The sequence below is a fragment of the Corvus hawaiiensis genome, chromosome 15 (assembly GCF_020740725.1).
Source record: "Corvus hawaiiensis isolate bCorHaw1 chromosome 15, bCorHaw1.pri.cur, whole genome shotgun sequence".
In the NCBI taxonomy this organism is placed as follows: domain Eukaryota; kingdom Metazoa; phylum Chordata; class Aves; order Passeriformes; family Corvidae; genus Corvus; species Corvus hawaiiensis.
Window position 1 is genome coordinate 4,036,353 of NC_063227.1, and position 25,931 is coordinate 4,062,283.

Here is a 25,931-nt window from a genome sequence, read left to right on the forward strand (position 1 = left end):
CAGGAAACCATCCTGTGTCTCTGAAGTCCCTCTTTTTGGAATGCCTCACTCTGGACGTATAAGAGGGTAGGTTTGGGTTGGATATTAGGAAGAAAGTCTTCTCTCTAAGGGTGGTGAGGCCCTGGCACAGGGTGCCCAGAGAAACTGTGGCTGCCCCATCCCTGGAAGTGTTCAAGACCATGTTGGATGGGGCTTGGAGCAACCTGGGATAGTGGAAGGTGTCCCTGCCCATGGCTGGGGGTGGAATGAGATGGGCTTTAAAGTCCCTTCCAACCCAAACCAATCTGCAATTCTATGAACTCATGGAAGTTGAAGAGCTCTGGATTCAGCTTTGGCTGTGAAACAAAACACCATTTACTCTGTGCTTCCTTTGTTAAATATGCCACACAACTGTCTCTTCCCTTTTCCCCTAAGGATCTCTGGCTTGGAGAGGGACATAGTGGTCAGCTGGAAAAGAAAGCAGTTTCAATATTTTATAGAAATTAGGTATTGAGCAGTGGTGCTGATGAGGTTCCTCAGAAGAGGAGAGATGGTGGGAGGTAAAAATTGCATCAATCACGACAGAAAAGTACATCTGTGGTGGGAATATTGGCATGTCTGTAGTTTTATGAGGGCAAACAGTGCTGTGAAAGAGACTGGCACTGCTTCCAGGGAAAAAGAGGGTGAAACATGGGCTACAGATCCTTATCAGGCGTTTTTGTCCCACTATGTGGTGGCTTTGGAGGCCTGACCCAAAGCACTGCCTTGCTCTGGGGTGACAATGGGACAACACAGCTCATGTCCTCAAGCATTTAGGGCAACTTCAGAGCTGCTTGGGCTGGAGGCTGGCATTCAAACCGTGAAGAGCTACCAAAGCACAGATGGTTTAACAAAACCCACAAACCCAAGCAACCAAAAAAAATCCCCAAGCAAGCCCTCCCTCCACCGCCTTCAAAAAAATAATCCCAAACCAAACAACACCCCCACCATCACCATCCCAACCAATTATGCTGCCAGGAGGCTTTTCCTTGGTAAAAATATCCCTAAGTGATGTTAAACCCATTAGGAAGGAGGTGATCCTGCCTGCAATACAGTGCCCTGTCACTAATGAGAAGAAAAACAACTTCCTGAGTGGACAAGGCATCTCAATTATTTTTCTGTCTGTAGATATATTTCTGTGCAGGCTGTGAAGGAATGAATTATGGAAACATCCGAAAAGGGGAGAATGGCCATAGGAAAAGGAGTGTGATGTCCATCACTAATTGGGGTATGAATCATTTGGCTGCTTATTGGACTCCCTTCCCATTCTCCTCAGGTCCCTGGGGAGGGAAAAGGTGAATGGCTGCTGTGGCTGTGTCCTGCCTGCCACAGTGCTGGCCCAGCTTGCTGGCTGTAGGATTTTTGTCCCAACCTTTTGGGTTTTCAGCTGCCTAGGGGTTCCCTAAATTTCATGTTATGCTTCTATTTTCTCCTGCATTTTCCTAGTTACTCCTTCATGATTATTTTTATCCTGATTCCTGTTTTCATAGCAGAATGTGGTGAAAAATAGACCCAGTGAGAGCTGTCCTACCAGGCACAGCATCATTATATGCTGTTTACTTTCCCCAATCTTTTAAGTGAGACATGAACAAAAGATACCTTTGCAATATCTCTTCAGCCCTCAGCTGCTTTTCTCAGTGGCATTTTCCTCTCCAGGTGTTTGGCATAGATTTTAAAATTAAGATTAGCTAGGTGCTGTGCTAAAAATATATTGATAAAGCATCAGGATCATCTCTCTTCCAGATCCAATCCTATGGGATATAAATTCCTATGGAAATTAATGGGCTGTCTGGATTGCAGTGCAGGATTGAGACTTCACGGTGTAGATGGATCAATACGGTGAAAATCGATCAATACAGGCAATCAAGTGAGTCAGGCAAGGTTTATGCTTAATACACTCCTGCTGTCATCCCTCATTGTGCCCAGGTTTGTGTAACTCAAGCACACACAAGCAAATCCTCCGAACCATATGGTTCTGCTGGGTCCTCTCCATCCCTTCACATTTCCTACCATTGCTGGGTCCTTTTAGGAGATTGTGGTTGTGCAGTAGAAATTAGGCTGAGAAATCCTTTTTATTTTTCTCCCCTCTAGAGTTTTGTTGCTGAGCATGGAGCTGGTTTTGGCATCAAGGTGTGTTTGGGACATTCTGAGCTTCTCCCATGTGTTGGTGTGGGTATAAGTGGTGGACAGGGGGCTGCAGTGGTGGGAATGTGGGAGAGATGGGGTGGTCACAGGGCCAGTGTGGGATCAGGACTTGTCTCTCCCTCTCCTTTTCCTTGTCACCCTGCACTGCCAGGCTGGGAGCTGCTCTCACCTGGCCAGTCTGACCTGAGCTGGCGCCCAGTCTGCTTCCTTCAGGAACAGGGCAGTCAGCTAGCTGTCTTAAATCAGGGAATTGTTTCATTTCTCTGTAGGAATAGAACTTTTGGAGGAAAAGAAAATTTTAACAACAAAACCCTTTTTAAAAATGCACTTCCCCTTCCCAAACCCTCCCACCTCATGGCTGACTCATGGGCAGACACTTCAGTAACAAGTAACATCTTTTGTTTCTGTCCTTCAGATAGATTTCCAAGCTCTAACCACTTTTAAACTACCATACACTTTTTTGTTGCTTTTTCTCTTCCGATTCTCCTAAGGATTTACTGACACATGCTCTGTCAGCTTAGTTTTCCTCTCTTCCTGTTGGCCTCCCCTCCAATTCCACACCCAAATACGCATACAGAAATTATCTCATGATTCAGGACAATACACGGCTCTTCAGATCTGCCGTGAACCATCTGCATTGTCCTTGGGCAGTTTGCTACTGTATTGCAAACTCTCCACTGTGAACCTGCACATGATTTTGTTTGGAGTTGAAAAAGAAATATTAGGGATGACCACACTCAAAATTAGGGCTGTGCTGGCTTGGATTTGGCTCCAGTTGTGAACACAAACAACTGTTCTGATCTGAGAAACGTGTGGCAGCAATTTATTACAAGGATTTATACTGAGCTCTGCTGGCCTGTCTGGCCAGACACATATGTCATGCAGAGCTATGTTTTCTTCCTCATCTTTTCAGATGGTGCTGATCTGCCTCTCTGCACAACCACAGCCTGTGCTCAAGCCCCTCATTGCTCTGGTTTGCTTGACTGACTCATTTATCCACCCCTTTCAAACCTTGCAAATGACTTTTCTCTCCAAATTCTTCTTGTTTCACTGGAGACAAGGCACACAGCTTCTTCCCACGTAAATCACATTCCAAAACTTTGATATCATCTTTATTTTCCTCTCTCGAGACTCCTGAGAAACCCTGTGCAGGATGATTACTTTCATCTTATCTCTTATTTGGGAAAGACCAGAGCAGGGCTGCTTGGCTGGACCCTTTGGCATCAATAACAACACACCTCAAAGAGCAGCATCTGTAATGGTCTGCCAGGTCCCGCCTGGGCTGAGAAAAGCTTTTCACTAATAACACTGCAACTGTTTTTTTCTGAAGACAAAAGGGAGAAACTGGGAAAGGATGAGGATTTGGCTGTGTGGTTTTATCATTAACATAGGTGCTATGAGAACTGTAGCATCAAACCCAAAGAATTTCAACAAAGCCTCAAACTGATGTTTTTCAACCTTTCCTGAATGTTTACTCTTTAGGTTCATACTGAGGTGCTTTAATAAAAGCAGACTGACTTCCAGAGGTCTGAGTGACCTGGCCTTCCTGTTGTCTCTTCTGCAGACAAGTTATTAGAATAAAAGCCCTTTCAGCTATTTCGTTGAGATATGAAAAGGTATTTGTGGTGTGATGGCTGGAGTCCCGCTGTCTTATGGAACCACGCTGAAGATGGCAAGAATCCCTCTGCCTGTGTGGGGGATCTGAAGTGATCTATTTATAATTTTCTTACCTTGACAAAATGCAGGGAGTGACTCAAATATGTCTCATCCTTATGGAAATTAATTGTGTTAATGGGATCATTAGAATTTAGAGTAGTGTCAACAAACCGGTTTTTGCAGCTAATGATGGTTCTTGGGCAGGTTACATCATAAGGAAGGCGGAGAACCTGGACATCTATATATATGTGATCAGCCCTGAGCCCCTTCTTTGGGTTTCATTGAGCAATGCTCTAGTAGAGTCAACGTAGGCAAACAGCTGCCACCATCCTCACCATGAAAATAGAAGGTGCCTCGGTGGTCCTTGCTCTGGCATTTTTCTGCTTCTTCTCAGGTTAGTAACTTGTGATGTTCTCCGTGCTGGAATCTGGGACTGGCAGAGGATGCAGCCTGGGAGTGCCCGTAAAGACAGAGAGAGGATTAGAGAGCCCTTGTATTTTTAAGATGCATAGTGGTATAGCAGAAGACCACCAATTTTTTTGCTGTACTACATGTATTGGTTTGATATAACATGTCTTGTTAACTGCTTTTTCTTTTTCATGTGGAAATAGTGAAGTTTTATTGGTATATAAAAGCATCTATTTTTACTAGAATTAGCAGTTTAAGAACAAACGAAAAAGCCAAACCCCCATTTTTCTAAGTGGGAGAATACCAATTTCCAACCAGACTGAATTCTTCCATAAAAAGCCCAACTTTGAACAGAAATGTAATACAATTTTTTTGTAAATTCAGAAAAATGGTAATGTCTTGTCAACACTTGCTAAGGAAGGCATTTTCGCATGGCTGCAGTAATTTGGCTACAATAGATAGACTTCAGCAGGAGCTGCGTTTGAAGCAATGGTCTTTCAATTTTCTGCCTGTTCCTATTGAAAAAGAGCTAATGGAAGATTTCTTGACAGTTCCTTGCAATGCCACTGATGATACAAAAGAGGATGAACCATATTATACCATCTTTAAGTGGCTTAGTAAAAAGAAATGGCTGTCAGCTACTCACCTGCTGACTCATTATTAATTTGATAATTTGTGTGAAGTACTGCAAATGGAATGGGCCTTGAAAAGGAATTTGTCATTTTGGACAAACAATGTGATATGGCCTAGCTCTGGTATCCCAATTTTAAGTGATGGTGAAGAATGCCAAAAATGTATGTGTGGGTTTGATGCAACTACCAAGGCAGGGGGTGTAGAATAATGGAGAAACAGCTACTGAACCATCCTTGGAACCTGGATTTTAAGCCTGAGAAAAGAAATGTAGTAAAGGAGGGCACAAAGACACAAAAAAATGGATGTTATTTTGCATTTGAATGACAAAAAGTGCAGTGTTCCAGAAAGGACTGGGCATTAGAGACTGTCTATCAGTGTGAAATAATGCATTGGATTAGCTTTTATCAAGAGGTATTTGGGTGGATTAGGACACTGCATCAAGTATTTTAATTAAATGCTTTTGCTTTAAAATTTCCCTTCAAAGATTTTTGTATGGTTTCATTGTTGGTTTTTCTGTCGCAGATGTTGCCAGTCAAGCTTCGATTAAGGCGAGTCCAACCTTTTCTATTCTGATCCTCCCTTTGTTTTGCCAACTTACACTGCTTAATGCATGCTCTGAGCAAAGTCCATTTAGATGCACTATACTTAGATATTATAATGCTTTTTCAGTGGTGGAAAAAGCAGTGAATCTCTCCATATTTAAAAACAACACTTAGGTAATACAGCAACAGCTCCAGCTGACAGTGTGTGTTTGGTGCATGATGCTCTGATCATATCCAAACAGCTCTGGGCTGGAAGTCTCATGAAGTGATGTTAGAAATGGCATGAATTACATTTTTAATGATATTTTAGAATATAGCTTCTGATCCAGCAGAAACCCCTGCTTCCGATAATTCCTGAGTTTCATAATTAAAAGAATTAAGGCAAGTCCTTTGAGTCTCAGAAAATAATTTGATTCAATGACTTAGAAGTCAGTTCCATTCATGTTTTAATCAAGCAAGCTTGTCTCCTTGGTAAAGATCCTTTCGGGAAACACAGTAGCCAAAAATAACTAAACGGTTCATTGCTTCTCCCTGGTCTGCATCTCAGCTACCCAGCAGAAGATGCAAGGGGCTGCTGCAACGTTGCACAATATTACTGCTCTGCTTCCTGAGGGGGTTCTGCTTTTCTGTGCTTGTCTTGCACATGAATCACTCTTCAGTCGCTCTGGCCCGTTCATTCCTCTTGCATCCCTCTGGCACTTGCAGGGCTCTATTTTCTGCTCTTGGCTAACTTTATAATGTGCAGTCGTCCTCTGTAGTGGGTAGCAATTTGCAGCTGTATGTAAATTAAATGTGTTCCCTAAATATATATTCCTTTCCCCATGATTAATGGTTCTTGCGATGGGTTTTGAACTTTCTCATTGCCTTTTCTGCTTCGGGAGCCTCGAGCAGGGCTCTGGGCGCAGCCTGTGCCACGTGTGGTGTATGGGCAGGAGGAGTGTGGTTTGTGTGAGCAAACTGGTGCTGTTGAGAGCCTGCAGCACACCCATAAAAGATTCAGTGTGAACAAACAGTTCTCAGGATCTTGCTGGGAGCCTCCACTGATTGCCCTCCTCTGTGCTTTTCAGAACGAATGCAGGAAAATTTGGTCACTTCTGCGCAGTGGGAAGTATTCCTGTCCCATCACCAAGGAGGTCTTCAGCAGCCCAAATAACAAAGGAGACCTCAACAAGTGCATGATGTGCCAAAGGCTGCTGTGAGTATCAGCTGCCTGCTGGCTCCAGTGGCAGCCCTGCCCACCCACAGCATGTCCTGTCCTCCCACAGCAGGGAGCCAGCTCTCAGGAGGCTCCGTGCTATAAAGTTGTTGCACCTGGCCAACCAGACCAGTCTGTAGTTCTTCAGCAAACTTGTGAACCCAGTAGCTCTCTCCAGCTCATCACATGTTGGGGATTCACCACGGAGTGTGAGGAACAAATGCAGAGTGAAAATTTACACAGTTGAGCTTCTTGTTTCTGTGGATGGTGTTTCTTAGGATGGAGAGAGCTGCATATTAGGCAGGGAGAAAGGATGGCACAATGCCCCCAGTGCAGAGATGTTAAACACCCTGGGCATGTGTCAGGGAGCTGAGCCCTGGTGCTGATCTGCGCTGCTGCCTTGTGCAATGGGGAGGTGGGGTTGGCGGGACTGCCCTTTAATCACCCTCTATTTTGACTTTGTGTCTGAGCACTGCACGCTGCCCTGTCACTCACACCTCCGTTTCTTGCAGGGAAAGAGACTCAAAAAACAAAGGGAGTGGTGGAGAGGCGGACAGGAAGGTGAACTCCTTGGGAAAGGTGAGGTGAAACATCTGTGCCGAAGCCAGTTTTATTGGTGATGGCATCGAGTCTGCTGCCTCTGAGCCGCTGCCCAGGGTGCTTCCTCATCTGCAGCGTGGGAAAGGGCCCTGCAAGGGGAGCAGGGCAAACATGCCCAGCCTTGGGAAGAGTGTGAGGCTTTGTGCTATCCACCAGCATAAAAGAAACCAAAATTCCTGGCGGCTCCTCCCAGGCAATCACGGCACCTCCGGTGTGTGCCTGACCCCGAGCCCTGGCTGAGGAGGATGCCTGCCTGTTTATAAGGCACACCATTGGCATCTGGCAAATATTTAATAGCAAGGTTGGCGCATGTGAGCTCTGACTAGGGCAGGGTGTGGGAACAGGCTGGCTCTAATTGTCCCTTGTTTATCTTGTTGATGCACCTGGCTGGTTTCTTTTACCCATAGCTGTTTTTCTAGATAGCAGGTCTTTATGTGGAGGGAGCTGTCCTTTTAGCCTTGGGTTTTTATTCTAGATGGGAGTGAATTGGTTTCCATCAGATAATGTTGGTTGTGGTGATTGATTTATTTATTTTTTACATCTGGTTAAGCAGGGTAGCTTTCTGGCTCTTGTGTGTGTGCACAAATTAAAGGCTTTGTAAGGCATAGCTGTCCTAAGGGACATCTTTTTTTAAGACATCTGACTTGCCAAAGTATGGTCCTGAAGGCAGGACAGTTTTACAGCATCAGGAAGAGACCTACACTGAATTTCTTTGTTAAGCCATAGATTTTCTGTCTGGCTTTTGGCAAGTAATTTTCTAGGCTTGACTTCCCCATCTGCAGAGCTGGGATAAGCTATCAAGCCATCTCCTCTACATGGTGTGAGAGGAAAAATGTCTTGCAGATCACATGGCAGATAAGGTTGTAAGTGCTGCATAAACGGACCTAAAGACTTCACGTGTTCCGTGTGTTTCTTACACTGCAGACTTGCCCTGAAAGTTATGGGAAAACTGTTCAGAGGAAAGTAAAGGCCAGGCTGAAATGCTTAAGCAGGCTTTGCTACAAAAGCCTTTTGTGAAATAGAGTGCTTTGGTTCAATTAACATGTACCATCATGTTAAGTGGAAGGTAAAAACACCCACCTCTTACTCTCGTGTACCTGGGGATAGGAGGTGTTCAAGGATTATATTTTGTTTAGGCCTGCAGCTTCATTTTTTTACTGTGCATGGGTTTTAAATTTCTTAGCAGTACGTTCTCTCATGAGAGATGGGAAAACCGACTTTCTCATCTGAAATTCACTGAAACTGTGGATTTTATACTCAGAGCAGAGCTTAGGTCCTTCGGGCAGGATCTTGCACGTGTTATCTATTAGAAATAGCAACAAGGCTGCCCTGGATGCAAAAGACAGATCTGCTCATCTAAACATATGGATTTCTTTGTTTTATGCTGCATGTTTTGGTTTTCCACCGAGTTACGCCTCAAGGAAGCAAAATAACGTTTGAAATGTAATTCGTTGGGTGGATAATCCTTTGTGGATTTGCGGGAGATGCGTCTCTCCATCAGCATATCCGTGTCAACCCATGCTTTTGGCATTTGCACAGGATGAGTGTCGGGAGTTTCGGGATCTGTTCAACAGAGGGAAACTTTCCTGCACCAGGGAGAACGACCCTGTCCGGGATGCCTCCGGGAAGCAGCACAGCAATAAGTGCATCATGTGTGCAGAGAAGTTGTGAGTAAAGGAAAGGAGCGTGGGATTGCTCGCACCAGCGCTGGGGAAACCTCTCCTCCCTGGAGCACCCTGGTATTCACTTTCTCATCTTCTTCTCTTCCAGCAAAAGGGAGAATGAGCGGAAGTTATCTAAAAACAGACAAGGAAAAGATAAGGTGAGATTAAAGTATTAGGCAGGTCAATATAGGACTTTATTGGATTTTCACCCAAGACAGAGGAAGGCAATGTTATTCTACTCAGTTGCTCTTTCTCCTCTGACTTAATTTAGAGATCCACTTTCCTTACCCTCCTTATTTCTTATTCATGCTCTTGAGTCCCTCAAGTGAACAGCTTGTGCCTGAATATTATGGTCTGCCCTGCTGACCTGTGGATCTAAGGACAGGCAAATCCTGACAGAGCAGGAAGCCAGGTGTGCTGTGCTATCCCGAATTTCAGCTCACAGGTGGAGAGGTCAATTCTGCTGAGGCTGCTAATTAGGTGGAAAAGAAAAATCTGTGAAAGGCCCTAAATCTGAGCTCTGCACAGCATAAGAGATCATTGTGTTCTGGGAGATGTCAGCCTTGCACTATCTCTGGGCCTGTGGCTCAGTTTTAGCTTTTTTTTGTTGGAAACTTTGTTCTCATGGAGCTGTGATTTGCCACCTTCTCCCTGGCATGCTGCAGCCACCATGTTGCTGTGCACTGATGCTTTGCTGGCAAAAGCAGCCCTGTAAAAGGGAAAATAGTTGCTTTCCACCAATTTCCTCTCGATTCCTGCTATGGTAGGGGCTGGTGCGGCCCCCTTAAGCCTCAGTCTTGGGGATAATCCTGTTTTAGTGCTTTTTCTAATGACTTTGGCACCAAAAAATAGAAGTGTAAGTGAAATTTGCTGATGGCAAAGCTGGGAGGCAGTATCAGCAGAGGAGGATCAGCAGATCACTCAAGACTAATTGGATAGTGCTGAGGCCTGGAGTAATAGAAACAAGATAAAATGTAATGGCAGTAGCAAGATCACACAGTCAGTGATTAACAAGAATTCTTACTCACTGGCTAGAAGTGACAAAGGATAAGAAAGCCCTGCATTTATTAGCGGGTCAGGGATGTGACAGGCCGTGAAAAAGGCAAACGCACGACTTGGATGTACTCAGTGAGATTTTTGCAGCGGAGGTCAGGCCTGAATAGGGCTCCAGAAATGCTGGGTCAAAGAGAAAATGTTTGAGAGAAGCTCTTAGTGGAAGGAAGATCTGTCTGCAGAGAACTGGGCTGCTGGGCTGGTCCCAGGGATTAAGGCACAGAGGGGCTGGGAGAACTTTCCTGGGCTTGTTGGGAAGGGAAAGCATGGCCTGAGCTGTGCAGGGTTGTGAGCACACGCTGGTGGTGGGGAGAAGCAGTGAGGCTTGTGGGGAGCCCCTCTGGAGTGGATGCAACGCTTCTTTCTGGTGGGACAATGCTTCATGGCTGTTGGCACAGCAGCAGAGGCTCATCCAGGGCCAGATCATCTCTGCTATCCCTGCCTGGCGTGGCCCTAGGGAAATGTGGGGCTTTGTGCTCGGATTGGTTTTCCAGCATTACCCTCGTGGGAAAGCTGAGGAGCTGGAGGCTGAGGTGCCCTGGATGGGATGCAGGACAACACTGGGGAAACCTCCTGTTGGCAGAGGGGATGAGGTGGTGTAAACTTCTGAGCACAGCAAAGGGTAAGGCCAGTGACCTGCCAAGGGCCTTCATGCAAGCTAGCAGGACTGCACAAAATGGGCAGAAAATTGCGAGCACTAAAATCTGTTTTTAAGAAGAAACGGGTAAGTGGAAGTCACTTCCCTGTCCTTTGTACTTGCTGATTGGAGCTGCCTATTGCAGTGTGTGAAACAGTTGAAATTAGGGGGACTGAATGTTTCCATCCATGTTACATAACAGGGGCAGGTGAACATAGTTTCTGTACAGCAGTTTTGAACAAGGAACAAATTAATCATCCACTCTCCAAACAACCTTCCTGTGCTTGTGGACTATTGAGTATGTTTGCATTGTGCTTTTATGTTTTAACTGCTGCTTCTTGATTGACACGTCCCAAAGTGTGGCTGGTTTGGAGGATCCTACGGGCTTTGTAAAGAAAATTATCTTGAGCTACAATCTGGGAAAAGGCTGTAGCTGTGTGTTAAGGATGTTGGGAGAAAAGGGAGTGACTTCATTACTGTATCGGTCACATCACTGGCATGCTTTGGATGGCCCAACCAGGAGAATAATAATTAGTGGGACCATACTAGAAAACTCCCAACACACGTGCTGTGCAGGCAGAAGGACCCGGAATTTTTCTGACTCACCCCTCTGTTTATATGCTAAGTGGCTGGTACTGCACATCCTCTTCTCTCACCCCCACCCAGACTCTCCTGTGATGCATTTGTGATAGTTCCATGCTTTTCTGGCAGGAAACCCCAGGTTTCTAAGGATCCGATCAATAAGGCAAGGAGGACAGAGTGCCCTAACCCTGCCCTCCTTCCACAGGATGACTGCAGCGAGTTTCGCTCCCAGTTTGAAGCTGGTGGCCGCCTGTCCTGCACGAGGGAGAACGCCCCTGTCCGGGATGCCTCTGGCAAGCAGCACACCAACAAATGTCTCATGTGTGCTGAGAAGTTGTGAGTACCCCTTCCCCTGAGCAGCGACAGCAAAGAGGGAAATCTCTGGCTGCAAAAGTGCAGCTTCTGCCTGTGAAGCTGCACCTGGGCAATGCCTGGGAGAGTCCTGACTCCCAGTGGCCCTCTAAGAGATGCTCTGGCAGTGGGGTTTCTTTTTGCGCTTCGCTGTCAGCACTAAGGGCCCAGGGGCAGGTGAAAAGCAGTGTGGAGTAGAGGAGGAGAAGCAAAGTTGACAGAGCAGCCCCTTTCCCAGGGGACTGTCAGGCATGGGCAGCTCCTGAGGAGTTTCCCACATGTGTACTTTGCCTTCCAGATGCTCTCTCTCTACTCCCATAGAGCATATGCAGAAGCAGCCCTGATATGAAAGCAGCCACCTGGATCCAGGATGTAGCATACAGTGGGAATGGTGAGGAGAAAGGGAGAAGACTTAGGGGTGGGAATTAGGAACAGGACCACCAGGAACAGGGACTGTGGATGGGGAGGTGGTACCTAGTGGCAGGGCACTGGCTTACAGGGCAGCCCTGGGTGCTGGTGGCACTCACACTACCATAGCACTCCATTTTTTTCTCCTCTTCCCTTCTTCCAGTAAAAAGGAAGCTCAAGCTCAAAGAGGGGGTGGAACTGTCCAGCGCAACAAATTGCCCCCTTCAGAGAGGACATACCAGGTGAGATGGAGCTCGGAGCCTATGATGAACTCAGAAGGGGTCTGGTGAGAGTCTGTGGGGTCTGGATGGCCAGGGACTGCCTGTGGTCAGCCTGAGGTGATCAAGGTGCTTAGGATTCTGTGGCCAACTAATGATGGAGGAGAGGGTGGTTGGACCTGGGTGTGAGCATACAAACTGGACTCATTTGGGCCTGACGGAACAGCCCTTCTCACTTTCCCAGTGATGTGATGCTATATGAGAGACAAAGGGCGGGTTCAGACTCCCCACAATCCTCTAAGCCCTTGGATGATAACATTTGGTGGGCATGGGGTGCATCAAACCTGTTACTTTAAGAGCAGCCCTGTCATTCTTTGGGTCTGGGAGGATAAGGGGGAGGGCAGGAGCTGCTTTAGCTTTGCTGCTTCTCTACTTGCATAAAAGTTGTTGTTGAGTGTGTTCTGGCCCTTTTGCAGAAGAACTGTGGTGGTTCACGGCAGGGTGTAAACGAGAGGCGTCCCTTCTCGGGCAGAGGGTGAGTTCAGCAGCACCTGGGGTGGCAGCCTGTCCCCACAGGCACCTCCAGCCCTGGCACTGGTTTCTGCCCCCTTCCGTGTAAGTGTATTTTTTAGGGGTGGTTAGGAGATTAATAGGAGCAAGAATGGTTTGACAGCACAGGAGCAGCACGGTCTGGGATGGAGCAGTGAATGTTTGGTGCTTGCTACAGCACTTCCCACTGGCTGAGCTGATGATGGGGAAGAGACACATAGTGGGGCATGTTTCTCGTGAAGCCCTCGCTCCTTTTTGGCCTTGATGTTGTGTGTATGAAGCACCAGCGATTGCTGTGCTCAGAATCCGTCTCGGGACACTTTGTCCAGCAAAAGCTGTCTCCTGGCAGTGCACACGTGTGTGCCTGGCCCTGGCTCAAAGCAGTGCCTGGTGCACCCTGTGCTTTCTGGGCACTGGTCAGGCGGGTGCTGTTTGTTTTGTAGCTGTTGGCCCTGAGCAGGACTCAGCTGCTGCTTTTTCTTGGGGACACTGAGATTTCTTGCTTTTGACTGGTACAATTCCTTCATGTCCCCCTTCCATCAAGTGCTGCCAGCAGACAAAGGGGTGCAGAGCCCTGGGGTGGTGGTGCACTCAGACTGAACACAGGGCAAAGCTGTGTCCTGCTCTTGGCTTCCTCCCTTTTAGCATGTGGCTGGGGGGGCTTCTCACCCTCTCCTATCTGGTGGGTGGGTGGATGCCATGGTGCAAACAGCCCTCCAAGAGCTGTGGGGGTTTGCAGGGAGGGTGGGTTTGCCCTCTGCTCCCCGTGTTTGGGAAGAGTTGGTGATGAACTGTATCTCTGCTCTCTCTGCCAGCCCACAAGGTCAGCGTGGCAAAAACTGCAACCAGTCACCCGGCCGCAAGTCACAGAGCAGAGACACCGCTGAGGACCCGATGGTAAATCCACCTCCTGCCCCTCGGGTGGCAGCTGTGTGGGCAGAAATGAGGACCTCTCCTGTGGGGTGCTCCTCTGCTGGTGCTGCACCACCCCTGCTCCTTTGCCTGCAGCTGTTCCCGTTCTTGCTGTAACCCTGAAGCTTTTCACTTGGCGCCATGTCCCTGGAAGGGTTTGAATGAGTGAAAGTATCTGTAGCCTGCTGCAAGCCCCTGTATCACCTGGCACTGAAGCAGAGGGAAGGGCTTGGCTCCTTGTGGAAATCCCCCACCTGTGGGGCATGTGGGTCTTGAGCTCAGGTTGGAGTCCTGCCCCACATGTGGCCAAAATGGGGTGAGGAGTGCTCCCCCCCCATGCTGAGAAGGTGCTGAGAATAAAGGCTGTGGTCAGAGCAGGGTGGTGGAGCTGACCAGGGAATGAGGATAAGTTTGGCAGAAGGAAGGAGTGCTAAAGGGGGAAACACTGAGTGGTAGATGACAACTGTGTAAGGAATAATGTAGGAGGAAGGTGGGGGTGTCTGCTCTCCCTTCTCATGAGAAGAAAATGGAATAGCTCCAACAGAGCTAAAAGTGGAAAATGTGAACTAATAAGAGAAAATAAGTTACCGTAAAAAGGGTGACTAAACTGTGGATCTCACTATCACAGGGTGTTGTCTAGAGGTAGGATGGTTAAAAAAAATACCTGATGTTTTAATTCCTCCAGCATTTTCATACAGTAATTTAAATAGCATTTTGGAAGAGATAGGAAACGTGTTTCTATGGGTTTGGAGGGATCTTACTACCAACTGTCTTAACTCTCTCTGAAGCCTCTGCCGCTGACCAGTTTTAGAAGAGGGATATTTGAGTTAAAAACCCAATAGATAGTTCAGGTACAGCAATTTTGGTGCATTCCAGAGGAAGCATTAGGTGTAATAAGGCCAGTCTGCTTCAGGGCTTAGTGGTATTTACTGGTAGCACTGGAGGGGCAGTGATGCTGACGAGCCTGACAGACCAGAGGTGATTCAGGGAGCAGATCTGCTCCTCTCCTCTTTCCAGGGCCACCTGTGGGTTTTGTCACAGACAATTCCCAGAGCCAAAGGAAAGGTGGCACTGGCTGCTGGCACCTGCGATGTGCGGGGCTGCTGGTGGGGTGGCCTCCTGCCCTGGGCTGTGGTGCAGGCAGCAATGTCTGGTGCGTAGGAAGGCATCCAGCAGAGGATTGCAAAGGTCAGCATTGTCTGCTCTCACGTCACTGATGATTACCCCGGTGAGGGAGGAAGCAGCACATTATGGAAATTAGCAAGTGACGTTTAACCAGCAGGTACTATCACAGCACGCCAACATCACCAAAACCTCCCCCTGTGCTGCGCGGCATGAAATCCTCCTTCCCTGGGGTGCTTCCTGCCCCGTAGGGCTGCTGATAAGCCATCATTTGTGTGCTAAATGCTGCATCTCCAGGTGGAAGGGGAAGTGGAATGTTCTCGCAGTCCCATTGCACCATTTGCAGCCGTTGCAACACGTCTTGTAGCACCCGGAGTGGGGTTGGGAGCCCATTAGTCACTTCTTTGTCTTTGTCTTTTTTGGGATCCCGGAGCTACGGTGGGGCTGAGGAAGGGGCTGTGCGTGTCAGGGAACAGGCTGTGCTATCCCTGACCTCTGCTGTCGGAAATCTGCTATGACCGTGCAAACACCCGCTCCACTCTGCTCGGAGGGTGCGAGAGGCTTTTTAGGATCCCTGAAGGTTCTGTCAGTGCATCCCGGCTGTGCCACGTGTGGTTTGTAGGGAAAACTGTGCCTAAATGTTCCCGTTGCCATGCTCGAGAGGAAGCAGGAGGGCACCCCTCATTATTCATAGCTGCTCGTGTCTCTCGGCGCGGTGGGCGTCAGGAGCGCTGCGTGTCGCACCGCCCGCGGGCAGCGCCAGGCTGCTCCAGGCGTTCTTCCTCCGTTCTGGCCAATGGGTTTCATCTCAATCCCTGGAGATAAAATGGTATCGACGTACTCATGTGGAAGACTAGGTATGGGTGGAAGATGATTTTTGTCTTGTGGATGCACTTTGAGAGAAGTAAACCTCGCCCTGGACCGTAGTGTTGGGGTGGATCAGATGAGAGGGGCATGAGGGCTCTGTATCCCAAAGCTTGGCTGACTGGTCCAACAAGAGACATGATCGATCTCCAAGCCTGGCTGGAGGTGTGGTGGATGTGATACAGGACAGAGGGGCCCCATGCAAGGCTTGGTTTGTGAGCACTTTCAAGTCACATAAAGGAGGGTCTTGCCAGTGAACCGGCATCAAATGTGATTTTTTTTCTCTCTTCAGCTGGACTGTGATCGAATTCTGCATGGGGTAAAGGGTGGAAGGATTTTCTGCAGCGAATCCTCACAACCAGTCTGTGGCACTGATGGGAAAACATACAAAAATGAATGTGACTTGTGTTCAGCTGCCATGTGAGTAGGCGGAGAGATTTCAGTAATACAGGGCCATCCACCATTCCCGAGTGTCTTTTGCAGAACAGTGTTTGTTTTGATACATCATGACTCACTATCAAGTGTGTCCTTGGTGCTTTGCTGTTAAGCAAACATAGATCAAAATGCCTGAGATTAATCTGATGACAGCTAATTAAGATACACAAGTTGCCAGGGTCCCCTATTCCCTCTCCACCCAATCATGAGATTGTTTGGGGAGTAACAAATGCCATCGCATTGGAAGTAGCATCAAAGCATTAAGGAGCCCACAGAGGACTGTCATGCCGGCAGCTGGGAGCTGTGGCATTGCAAGTGAATAATAAGCAATGTCTTGTCCTCCCTTTGCAGGAGAGCTTCAAACTTCATCACGGTAAACTATCGAGGCGAGTGCCAAGAGCCTGCCCCTGAAGTGGTAAGCGGCAAACCACAGCTGGGCTGCCAAACATCAATCTCTCCCTTTCCCCTGATGGAAATTCCCTGTTGGCACTGTCTCAGCTGATGGTGACCCGATCCAGGCAGCCACAATAGGGAGTGAGGAATGAGGCGTGGCTGGCAGTCAGCAGCTGCCCACTGTGCCCTCCAGCAGGAGCTGGGCGTCCACACCGTGATCCCACTGGCAGGTTAACAGAGTTAGCTTGTTCCTTCAGCTAGCAGTGGGCTAATTAAAGGCATGCTCTGCAGCTGCTCTTCAGCCACATTGGTTGGGAGGGAAGAGAGGTATTGAAGCCCCTATTTCTATTTTGTTTTTTTCCTGGAGTGGAATGTTGCCAAGATGTGGAGAAAAGAAAGTGTCTCTTGGCTGCGCGTAGCATCCCACTTCACTCCAAGTGTCTGCTGAGGAGCCAGCCTGGCCCCTGCACCTGTGACAGGATCATTAGAGCCCCAGGAATGGATGCTCATGGTCCAGGTGTTTAAATACAGGTTGAGACTTGGATTTAATACATAACCTGGGCATAGTCTCCATGCTTTGCCTAGGCTGTGTGATAAGAGTGTGATGTGTCTGGGAAAACAGCTGACTTTCTTCCCGGAACTTTGATGGAGCTAGAAAGACCAGAATTATATAAACCATAAAGGGCTTGTTCCCTAAATAAAATCCAGGGAGATGGATGGGAAATGAAGATTATCCACTAGGTAGCATACTTTCAGGAAAGGTTTTGAGCCTTGACATCTTGTGCAATCACGTAGCAGATGAGTTAAATATTTCTCAGTTGTGCTTTGTCTTTCTACCAGTGGAAGCTGGACAGCCTCCAGCTCTTGGATTTGCAGCCAGTGTCTCCCAGTTTGTGACTCTGTGCACAGGATGTCCTGTGGCACCTGGGGAGGATTGTCCTCGTTGGCATGAACTCTTGAGAAACTGAATCTTCATCCCCAGGGAAATAGATTGGTTCCCACTCTAAACCAATACAGAATCCAAATATTGAACCTACCAAAGAGATTTCTGGGAAGTTTTGAATGGGAACATTGGCTTCTGAGTGTGGATGTGGTATCTGTGTGTTTGTAGGCACAGAGAGCTGTGGGGTATGAGAGAGCCATCATGCCATAGTATCATTCCATGCCTTCCTCTGCTCAGTACCAGGACACCAGCAGATCCCCAAAACACACTAAACATCCTGGCTCCTTTTCCTGTCTTCTCTAAAACAGCAGAGCGCTCTAAACTTTGCTTAAAGTTGAAGAAATTGCAGTGCAGAGAGAAATAATTTTGCCTGTGATGGTACTGGGGGCCTTTGTGCCTCAGTCTTCAGGGAGATGGAGCTGCTGTTGGCCTGTGGGTACAGGGAGATGAGGCACTATGTGAGTCTGGTAGTGACTGTGTCCAAGACAGAATGAGAATGAATACACCATGGCAACTGAAAAATAGAGAGGATTCCCACAAATCTCTGCCTGGTCTGGAATTCCTTTACTGCTTCATGTTTCACTGAGCTGTTACAGCTCTTGAGCCCTTGCAATAAGAGGGGGATGCCATTTACTGAAAGTCAGAGAGCTTGTAGCTGTGTTAAGTATTCCAAGGAGAGACGGATGCAATTAAAAGTTAAGGTGATAAGCTTTTTTTTCTTGATGCAAGAAAAGCCAAACAAAAGCCCCCCTCCCCCCTGTACAATGATTTATTCTTTATGTTTATTATGTCACCTGAAGAATCAGGCTGGAAATTTATGGCAGTTTATAAACAATGTACAAAGCAATGTTATTTTCAGCACTGAAATTCATACTCCCTTGCAGTATAATTAATTTTTCTCACTGCTGAAGATTCAGGCACTCAATATATGCTACTAAAACCTGGAGGAAAGCAGCTCCAGCAGTGCTTTTGGCATCAGAAATGGGTTTAGAGAGTTCCAATGTGCAGAATGTGAAATGCTTTGGAGGAAGATAAGAAATTGTTACCCAAAAATTGTAGTATTTCCTTGAGTTGTATTTTTAAATTATCCATGGAGAGTGCAGGGTTGCCTGCGAAAATGTGTGTTAAAGCTGCCTCATCCCTTTGCAGCCCAGTGCCTGCATCCACTCCTGCCTGCAAAGCTCCAGCTGGATTTCCAGGTGTTTCTGGCAGCTCTGGTGACCTGATGGCCATCAGGGAAGGATGCTTGTGGGAAGGGTTGGGAGCAGTGTCGTTTGAGAGAGATCTGACACTAAAGGGTGTATCTGGGTATGGCTGGGGTGCAAAACCTTGCTGCAGAGAGAGCCTGTCCCCACTGGCCAGCGTTGGGTCTCACCACCTTCCCTGGGAGGTCCCTGCCATAACTGAATTCCTTTGATCCTGTTCTGCTTTACTGATGACAAACATAGGTCGGCATCCTGGGTTTAGATATTTTTTTTTTTGGTAAGTTAACTGGCTGGTAGGTCCTGCAGGGCTGTGTCACGTGGATGAATTGATTGTGGGTCTTTCCAACACATTTGACTTTTCATGCCGCATATCTTGCAGTTCCTTTACTTGTTCAAAGGTTTTTCCCACTAATCACCTGGGCAGTAGTCACCAGCCTGCCCACCCTGGTCAATAGATCAGGGGAAAAAAGGGTTTATCTTGTTTCTCCTTTTTTTTTTTTTTTTTTTTTAACCTGTTTCTCAACAAACAGAGCTCCCAGGTTTGCAATGGGCAAGTCCCAGTTTCCTTACAATGCTCTCTGTTTTGCCACGCTACTTTTAAATGCAGTGAAAGGAGGGAAAGAAGAAAAGCGGGACCTTTCCCAGATTAGAAAATAGGTGTGGAAAGCAGCTAGCTGGAGGTTGAAATTAGTCTTGTTTTCCTCAGCTGGCAGTGCCCCAGCCTGCCTGCCCTTGTGCCAGATGCTGCTGCAGTTGTCTTACGTGACAGTGAGCTGGCCTGAGGGGCTGTCACAGCAATACCAGGGTCACACAGCAGTGTTCAAGCTTGGGAATGGGCTTATTTTTTTGCTCTTCCTTTCCAGGAGTAATGGAATTCAGACTGCCAGCAAACACCAGAGATCAGCTGTGACCAAAGGTACAGAGAGAGAGGCAGTGACTTAGCCCTGCTTGGCCAGCCTGTCCTTTGGGGTTGTGTTTCACAAGGGTTGGAGTGTCCCACCTTGCTCAGACAAGCGGCAGGGCTGGGACAGAGGGTTCTGAAGACTTTTCCTCTCACTGCGACCCTGGGATAGTGGGGCTGAGCCTGTGGGGACTTGCAGTAGTGGGCTCTGCCCACTCCTTTCCTCCACCTCTGTTTGTTCAGCCAAGCTGTCCCTGCAGAGCAGGGATGATGCTGGCAGAGCTGTCCCACATCCCAGTGAGGCAGGAATGGCCCAGAGCCCTTGCAGAGCATGGGAACATCACAGCTTTAAGGTTTCCCCATGGTCCTTTCAGGTGCCTTTGCCTTCTGGGACTACAGTAATAAACAGTCTGACCTCTGTCTCTGCAGAGCAAGTAAAGGAAGAGTCGATGTCGAGCATCGGGGGAGCTGCCGAGTCCTCAGGAGTGCCAGAGCTGCCTTCATCCCCTTCTGCAGCAAACGGGGCCCGTCCTTGCTCAGGTGGAGGGCGAAAGGCTGTGGGGACTCAGTGGTGTCTTCCCAGATCTGCCCCGTGCATGTGGCTGCAGTCGCTGCCGCCTCGCTGTGTCTTAACGTGCTTCTTCAATAAAGATAACTCCTCAGCTTCATGTCACTTGTCCTCACTCAGCCTCAGGGGAGGGACACACGAGTCTCCACTCTGGCCTTGCACCATGTGCTCCTTAGGCAGTGAGCACCCTGAGGTGCACCAGATGCTGTAAATACCTGGTGAAGATGTTGGACCCAAGGGGGCAGAGTATGGTCTGGGGTTTTGTGAGGAGGGGTCAGGTTCTCTCTGGCTCATTATGGGATCTTGGGTCAATCACTTCACTTGCCCTATCAGCCCTTTTCTCCTGCCTGTAAAACAAACATTAAAAGATACTTACCTACCTCAGAGGGTTGTTGATTTGTTTGGTTTACATTTGGAAATCTACAGAGAAAAATTGCTTTTAAAGCACCCAGTGTCTTGAGCTGGCACTTTAGATGATGCACTAAGTGTTCTCTTCCAGGCTTCTTCTGTGAGGCACTGGGAAATCCAGACCACAGTTTGGAGCAATGCTGGGATGTAGATACGTGTTCAGTGGTCATGTTAGAAGATGCACTGAGCCCAGAAAGGTCTCTGGGATTTGGAGGGGAGGTGTGAATTTGGCCGGTATCTCTTGCTGTGAGAGGGCAGAAGCAGAGATGGCACCCTCAAGGCAGCACAGGAAGCTCAGCCATTGTGGTGGCCCGTGGACCACCGGCTGCTGGGTCACCCTCTGCCTTGGCCTGAACTTCCCTGTAGGCTCAAGCCCATGCCTGTCTCAGGAACCATGTCCTGAGAAGGAGAGAAGGGCCCTTCCTTTGGGGTTCTTGTGCTGGGGTAGATGGAGAAGTGAGAAGTTCCATGGTATGGAATGGCTTAAGCTTTTTTAGGAAAAGTGTTGTTTTGAGGTGTAACTGACCTACAGATGATTCTAATTCATTTATATTCTGAAACTATGTTCAGATAAAGCCAGGCCTCTGAGCCAAGGTTAGCCCTGTTTTTTTGGGGTCAGTGGATCTGCAGATGGGGTAGGCTTTGCAGAACAGGAGACACTGATGGTGAGGTAACAGAAATCTGCTGCTGGTTTGCACGTACTTCCTGTACTTTCTTTTATAGCTGATACTTAAAGCAAATAGGTTCTTTATTTGTATAAACTTTATTGCAGGATGTTTCCAGAAGACCTTGAATGAACATTTGCAGTGTTTGAGTCCGTTTGAGCTGTGACCTGATCTGTAAACAATTTTCTCTTGCAGATAAGGCTGAAGTGACTTTCAGATTTTGACAGGATTTTACCTCATACCAATTAATTTCACTCCCACCAAAGATGTAGAATTCTTTCAATAGTTATCAAATCCTCTTTTTCTACTGCAGTTAATGAGAATTGATTTTTAAACTCTCAAAATGCTTACGCATGCATCATGTTTTATTGCAGCTGATAATAAAAAAACCTGATTTTATTATGAGTAAACTCTGCCCTAAGTGGTTGTTAATAGTTTGTATGCTTATTTCTAACGTGAGCAAACACCATGATTTAGAAATAAATTATGACTGCCTCTTTCTGCATGGAAAATCCCCTCACCAAGTAAGAGTCATGTAGGGTGAGAGTCACCAGTTTGGGGCTGGTTAGCTGTTTTGGGGGATGCAGAGTTTGAGCTGAGATGAAACAAGTACACTCTCGAATGTTATTTATGCAGCCTGAGAGTGAGGAATGTCAGACAGTAAAAATGTTCTCTGATGATGTCTGCTCACTGATTCCAGCTAACATCGTGTGCAGGGACATCTACATGATTTCATAAAAGCAGTGCACAATTTGTGGCTTAAAATAAATTCTTGCAAATGAAAATCAGTGCACTTAAAAGATACTATGATTTGTAGTGATTTTAAGTATTTAAGTTTTCAAATAATGACCCCTAAAACCTTCATTAACTGTGCTTGAAAAGCAACAAACTGATGAAGACTGCCCCAGTAGCCTCTTCTGTCAGTGTTTGAGCACCTTCTAAATTTCTCCTGCTGCCAGCAGAAATTATCATCCACAAAAATTGCAGCTGGTGATAAGGGATCGTTAATCAGATTCCAAGCCCATCTGCTGAGGAGGCGCAGGACAGGGACTTGCTAAAGCTGCCTGTGCTGCTGTTAGCAGCAGTGCTGGCTCCATCCTGCTCCCAGCAGCCTGCCTGCTCGCTCTGCTCTTGCTTTCAACCTCCTTTTGCAGGTTATTCTGAGGGCTGGCTGGTGAGGAATGTCCCTAGTGGCACAGCAGAGCTCTGGAGGGGATACCACATGTTGTTACTCCTGGGGAGAAGGAGGCAAAGGCTGATGAGGTGCTGGAGATTTACCATTTTTTTCTTTTATGTTTGCTCTTGGTTGCCCTTTGTGTTGCCCTTTAAAATGGTAATGAGGCCAAGCCAGTCCTCTGTGAAACTGGAAAGGTACCAGTGCTCTGGGGACGCTTCGGTTTGCTGTAAATTACACTTTATTAACGGTGTTGCTTGCCAATAACCACAGACCCCATGTGGTTCATTGCAGTTCCTGAGGTTTTGCAGAACTGGCATTATGAAGTGACCCTTTGGTCTCCAGCCTTTCAATGTGATTGGGTTTTGAGCTAAAATGCCCTCTGCAGGGACCTTAAGTGTTTCAGTATTTTTTTTTCATAGAAGGTGTCAGGAATGTATGCAACTCTTCAGAGCATACGAGTGCTGCTCTTGGTAGAGAGTGAGGACTGTTGACTCTGGCAGATACCTCAGCAGACTTTGAACTCCCTGTGGTGTTTTTCAGTCCTCTGTCCATTTGAAGCCTGGGAGCTCTGCCTGGAGCTCCCAGCTGCTCTTCAGCCACACCGAGGGAGAGCCCTGGCACGGCCCCATGGTGTCCTCTGCCCCAGGGCACCTCTTGCAGGCTGCCACAGCAGACAGTGCTGGAAATCTTGCAGTTTAGGGGCATTTGTTCCTTTAAGAACTTGGTGAATTGTGACATGGAGAGCTTGATGCTGTTTGTACAGGGAAGCCCCTCTGGCTCTGCTGCAGAGCTCTCTTTTCTGGCTCTCCCTACATCCCTGTGATGCTCAGCCCCAACACACAATTTCTGCGTAGGGGTACCTGGGGATTTCAGGGTTATTTGTCTTGATTATCACAATTTCTGCTCCGTGGCCCATCTGCTTTCACCTTGGGGATTCATGAATGGGCCTCTCTCTTTCCTCTCTTTAGGGCTTCTGTTTGGCATCTGTTAGAACATCTGTCTTTCCCTGCAAGGCTCTCCCTACTACAGGGAGCTCCCTACTACAGGGAGCTTTCTGCTCTATTCTGCTGCAAGATCTCTCCTGCTGCCCAGCTCTTCCTCTGGAACTGCAACACAAAAACTTCCAATGCTTTCCTCTGCGTGAAGGTATGAGCAGCTCCACTCAAGTCATTCACTAAAAACAAGATGCAGCTGCTTGCAAGTTAGAAATCCAGACCCTTGATGCAGAAGGTCCCAAAAGAAATACCTTAGTGCTGGGTTAATAACAACCATCCCTGTGGTGTGAGGGTGGGAAGCATGGAAAATTTCTCCATGTATTTCTGAAAAACAGATGAGTTAGCTTTGTTGCCTTCTTGCCTCCAAGGGGTTGCTTCCTTTCTTGGCCTTTTTCAGTGAAATTCTGCAGAGATGGAGACAGATGATTCACAGCTGGGACCAGAGGTAACCTGGAGAGGCAGTGGAAGAAAGGGGTGGAGTGCTCATGTCCAGGGCTGCTCAGCCAGGTGGGATTTGCAGCAAAGGAAAATAAACAGGCAGACGTCAAGACAACATCACTGCAAGTGGGAATTGCACAAGCAGAAAGGTGTAAACACAACCAAAGGTCTCCCTGTCTGGCGTGCACGGAATGTGCTGCACCTGCTTCTCTGCTCCTGAAAGGCTCTGTTCTGAGGGACAAGTTCCTGGTGGAAAAAGCTTTGCTGAACAACTCTGTGTGAAGTAGGAGGGTCACAGCATGGATCTTCCTTGTGCACAGGACAGGAGCCCAAATCTGAGCTCTGTGGGCCTCGGCTGACACAGGCAACAGCAGGCATGTGCTGTAGCTGCAGTGTTTTCTAAACCCTAGTTCCTTCTCTAGATCCTTGACAGGTGTTTGCTCCCCTGTCCCTTTACTCTGTCTCCTATTTCAAACTGCTTCCCAAGTTTAATAGCTTGGTTGGAAGAGAATTACTTTGCTCTTGACGGAACATGCTGAGTGAATCCACTTTAACTGCAGATTTGGTTTGCAAATAATATCTCCTTCCCGATAGGGTTCAGGTGTCATCGCTGCGGACATTGGCAGGAATTTGCTTGACCATGACAGCTTTTACAGAGCCTGGCAATTAAGTTGTCAGGAATCATTTTCCACTGCCAGGAAGCATTAATGGATCCTGGCCTTGGCTGGAATAAGCCCTGGGAGATGGATATTGTAATCGGCGTGAGAAGGGGTCCTCGTAGCCGAGGTCTGCATCGATCCAAAGGTCTGGAGTCCTTGACACTTGGTGGAACTGAGATAAGGCAAAGGTCAGGAAACATAGGGCAGAACATCAGGGGCAAGGAATGAAAATGAGGAATATGAATAGGGAGATGATCCCTTGTGCTCCTCACGTAGCAGGAAACGTTGGCATTTGGAGAGGCTTTAGTTTTGCAGATGCACACTGCAAACTACTAATATTAGCAGAGCTCCTGGATATGAAAGCAAATATTTTTCCAGTAGGTAATCCCTAAAATTGCATTATTGTGGATTTGCTTTTCAAGTGAGAAAGATGTTGGAAATGTCCTTCTCTTAGAAAATAAAGCTGTGATGATTCAATGCAAGCTCGCTCTGTTTAAATTATGTCAAAAATAGATCGTCAAGCAAGGATTTTGATTACTAAATACAGAATTTGAAAGATTAAAAGTTAGTGAGTGATTTGGAGAATTTAGGATCCCAACAGAGAAGTCTACAATTGAGATTAATCCAAAGAATTGCCAAAAATCTCCTTACATAAAGGACAAAAAAAGTGTTCAGGGCTAATCTAAGTGCCATTACCTGAATAGTGGGCAAACCTTAAGGAGATATTTGAAGAACACTAAAGATACAAAGCATAAAGAGATAACATACACAGTGAATTTTCAGGAAGCAAACCATGCGTGGGCTAATACCAATCTTTGCAAAGTTGGCTGACTTCCTAGGTAAAGGAAGTACAGTACATCTAGTCTGTGCAGACATTAAAGGCATTTGGCCTGCTGCCCTGGGGGTTGGTGTCACTTGTGCTTAGTATGGTGGGTCAGGGCTTGGCCATGGGGGAGGTGGAAGCAGATGAGCAGAAGGTGCCATGGGAGTTATCAGTGAACAGCCAAAAAGATGGATTTTTAGGACCAAACTTAGTATTTTTGCTCCTTGCTGTATTACAGGAAAAGTTGGCACGCGGAGCAGAGCACTGCTGGGTTTTTGAAACAGAAGAAGAGCAGGTTTCCTCCTGCAGAGCACAGGGTGACCTTCTGGGCTGAAATTGCCTGGGCTCAAACTGGGCTGAAATACAGCAGTGAGGAGTACAAAATCACGCTCTGAGGCTAAATAATGGGGGATTTGGATATCAGTTGACAACTCAGTCGAAAATTATAGATGAGGAGAAAGTCCTAATTGCGTTTTGGTAGGCACAGGGGAGATGTGAGCCTACGATGTGCTGCAGCTGTGCGAGGGGGAGCCCAGGGCTGGGCAGAGTGTGCGGGAGGAGAGGGGTCCTGGCACGCTCCCCACTCCCTCGAGCCACCTGAAATCCCCTTCCTGGCACACACACTTGTATCAATCATTAGCCAGACATCCAGAGCCGGGTAAACACGTTTTTGGCTTCAAATGGTGATGACAGGCTGGGAGCATTACCTAATGAGGTGGGACCACTTGATAGCATGGTACGCTATATATTCCTGCTCCTCCCTG

General features: G+C 47.4%; 1 protein-coding gene across 4 annotated transcripts; it reads left to right on the forward strand.

Annotated features, from left to right (window-relative positions):
* The first annotated feature begins 4,074 nt into the window (after positions 1 to 4,074).
* Positions 4,075 to 20,102, forward strand: LOC125333790 (serine protease inhibitor Kazal-type 5-like). Of its 4 annotated transcripts, XM_048320019.1 has the most exons (14): positions 4,075 to 4,213; positions 5,383 to 5,408; positions 6,470 to 6,597; positions 7,110 to 7,176; positions 8,737 to 8,864; positions 8,968 to 9,019; positions 11,339 to 11,469; positions 12,056 to 12,134; positions 12,587 to 12,645; positions 13,475 to 13,556; positions 15,850 to 15,977; positions 16,344 to 16,407; positions 19,397 to 19,449; positions 19,864 to 20,102. In XM_048320019.1, the coding sequence occupies exons 1-13, from the start codon at positions 4,156 to 4,158 to the stop codon at positions 19,400 to 19,402; spliced, it is 1,008 nt and encodes a 335-aa protein (XP_048175976.1). In that variant the 5' UTR covers positions 4,075 to 4,155; the 3' UTR covers positions 19,403 to 19,449; positions 19,864 to 20,102. The 4 variants fall into 4 exon arrangements, with proteins under 4 accessions (XP_048175976.1, XP_048175975.1, XP_048175978.1 ...); XM_048320018.1 differs by lacking the exon at positions 19,397 to 19,449; XM_048320021.1 differs by lacking the exons at positions 15,850 to 15,977; positions 16,344 to 16,407.
* Positions 20,103 to 25,931: the final 5,829 nt, after the last annotated feature.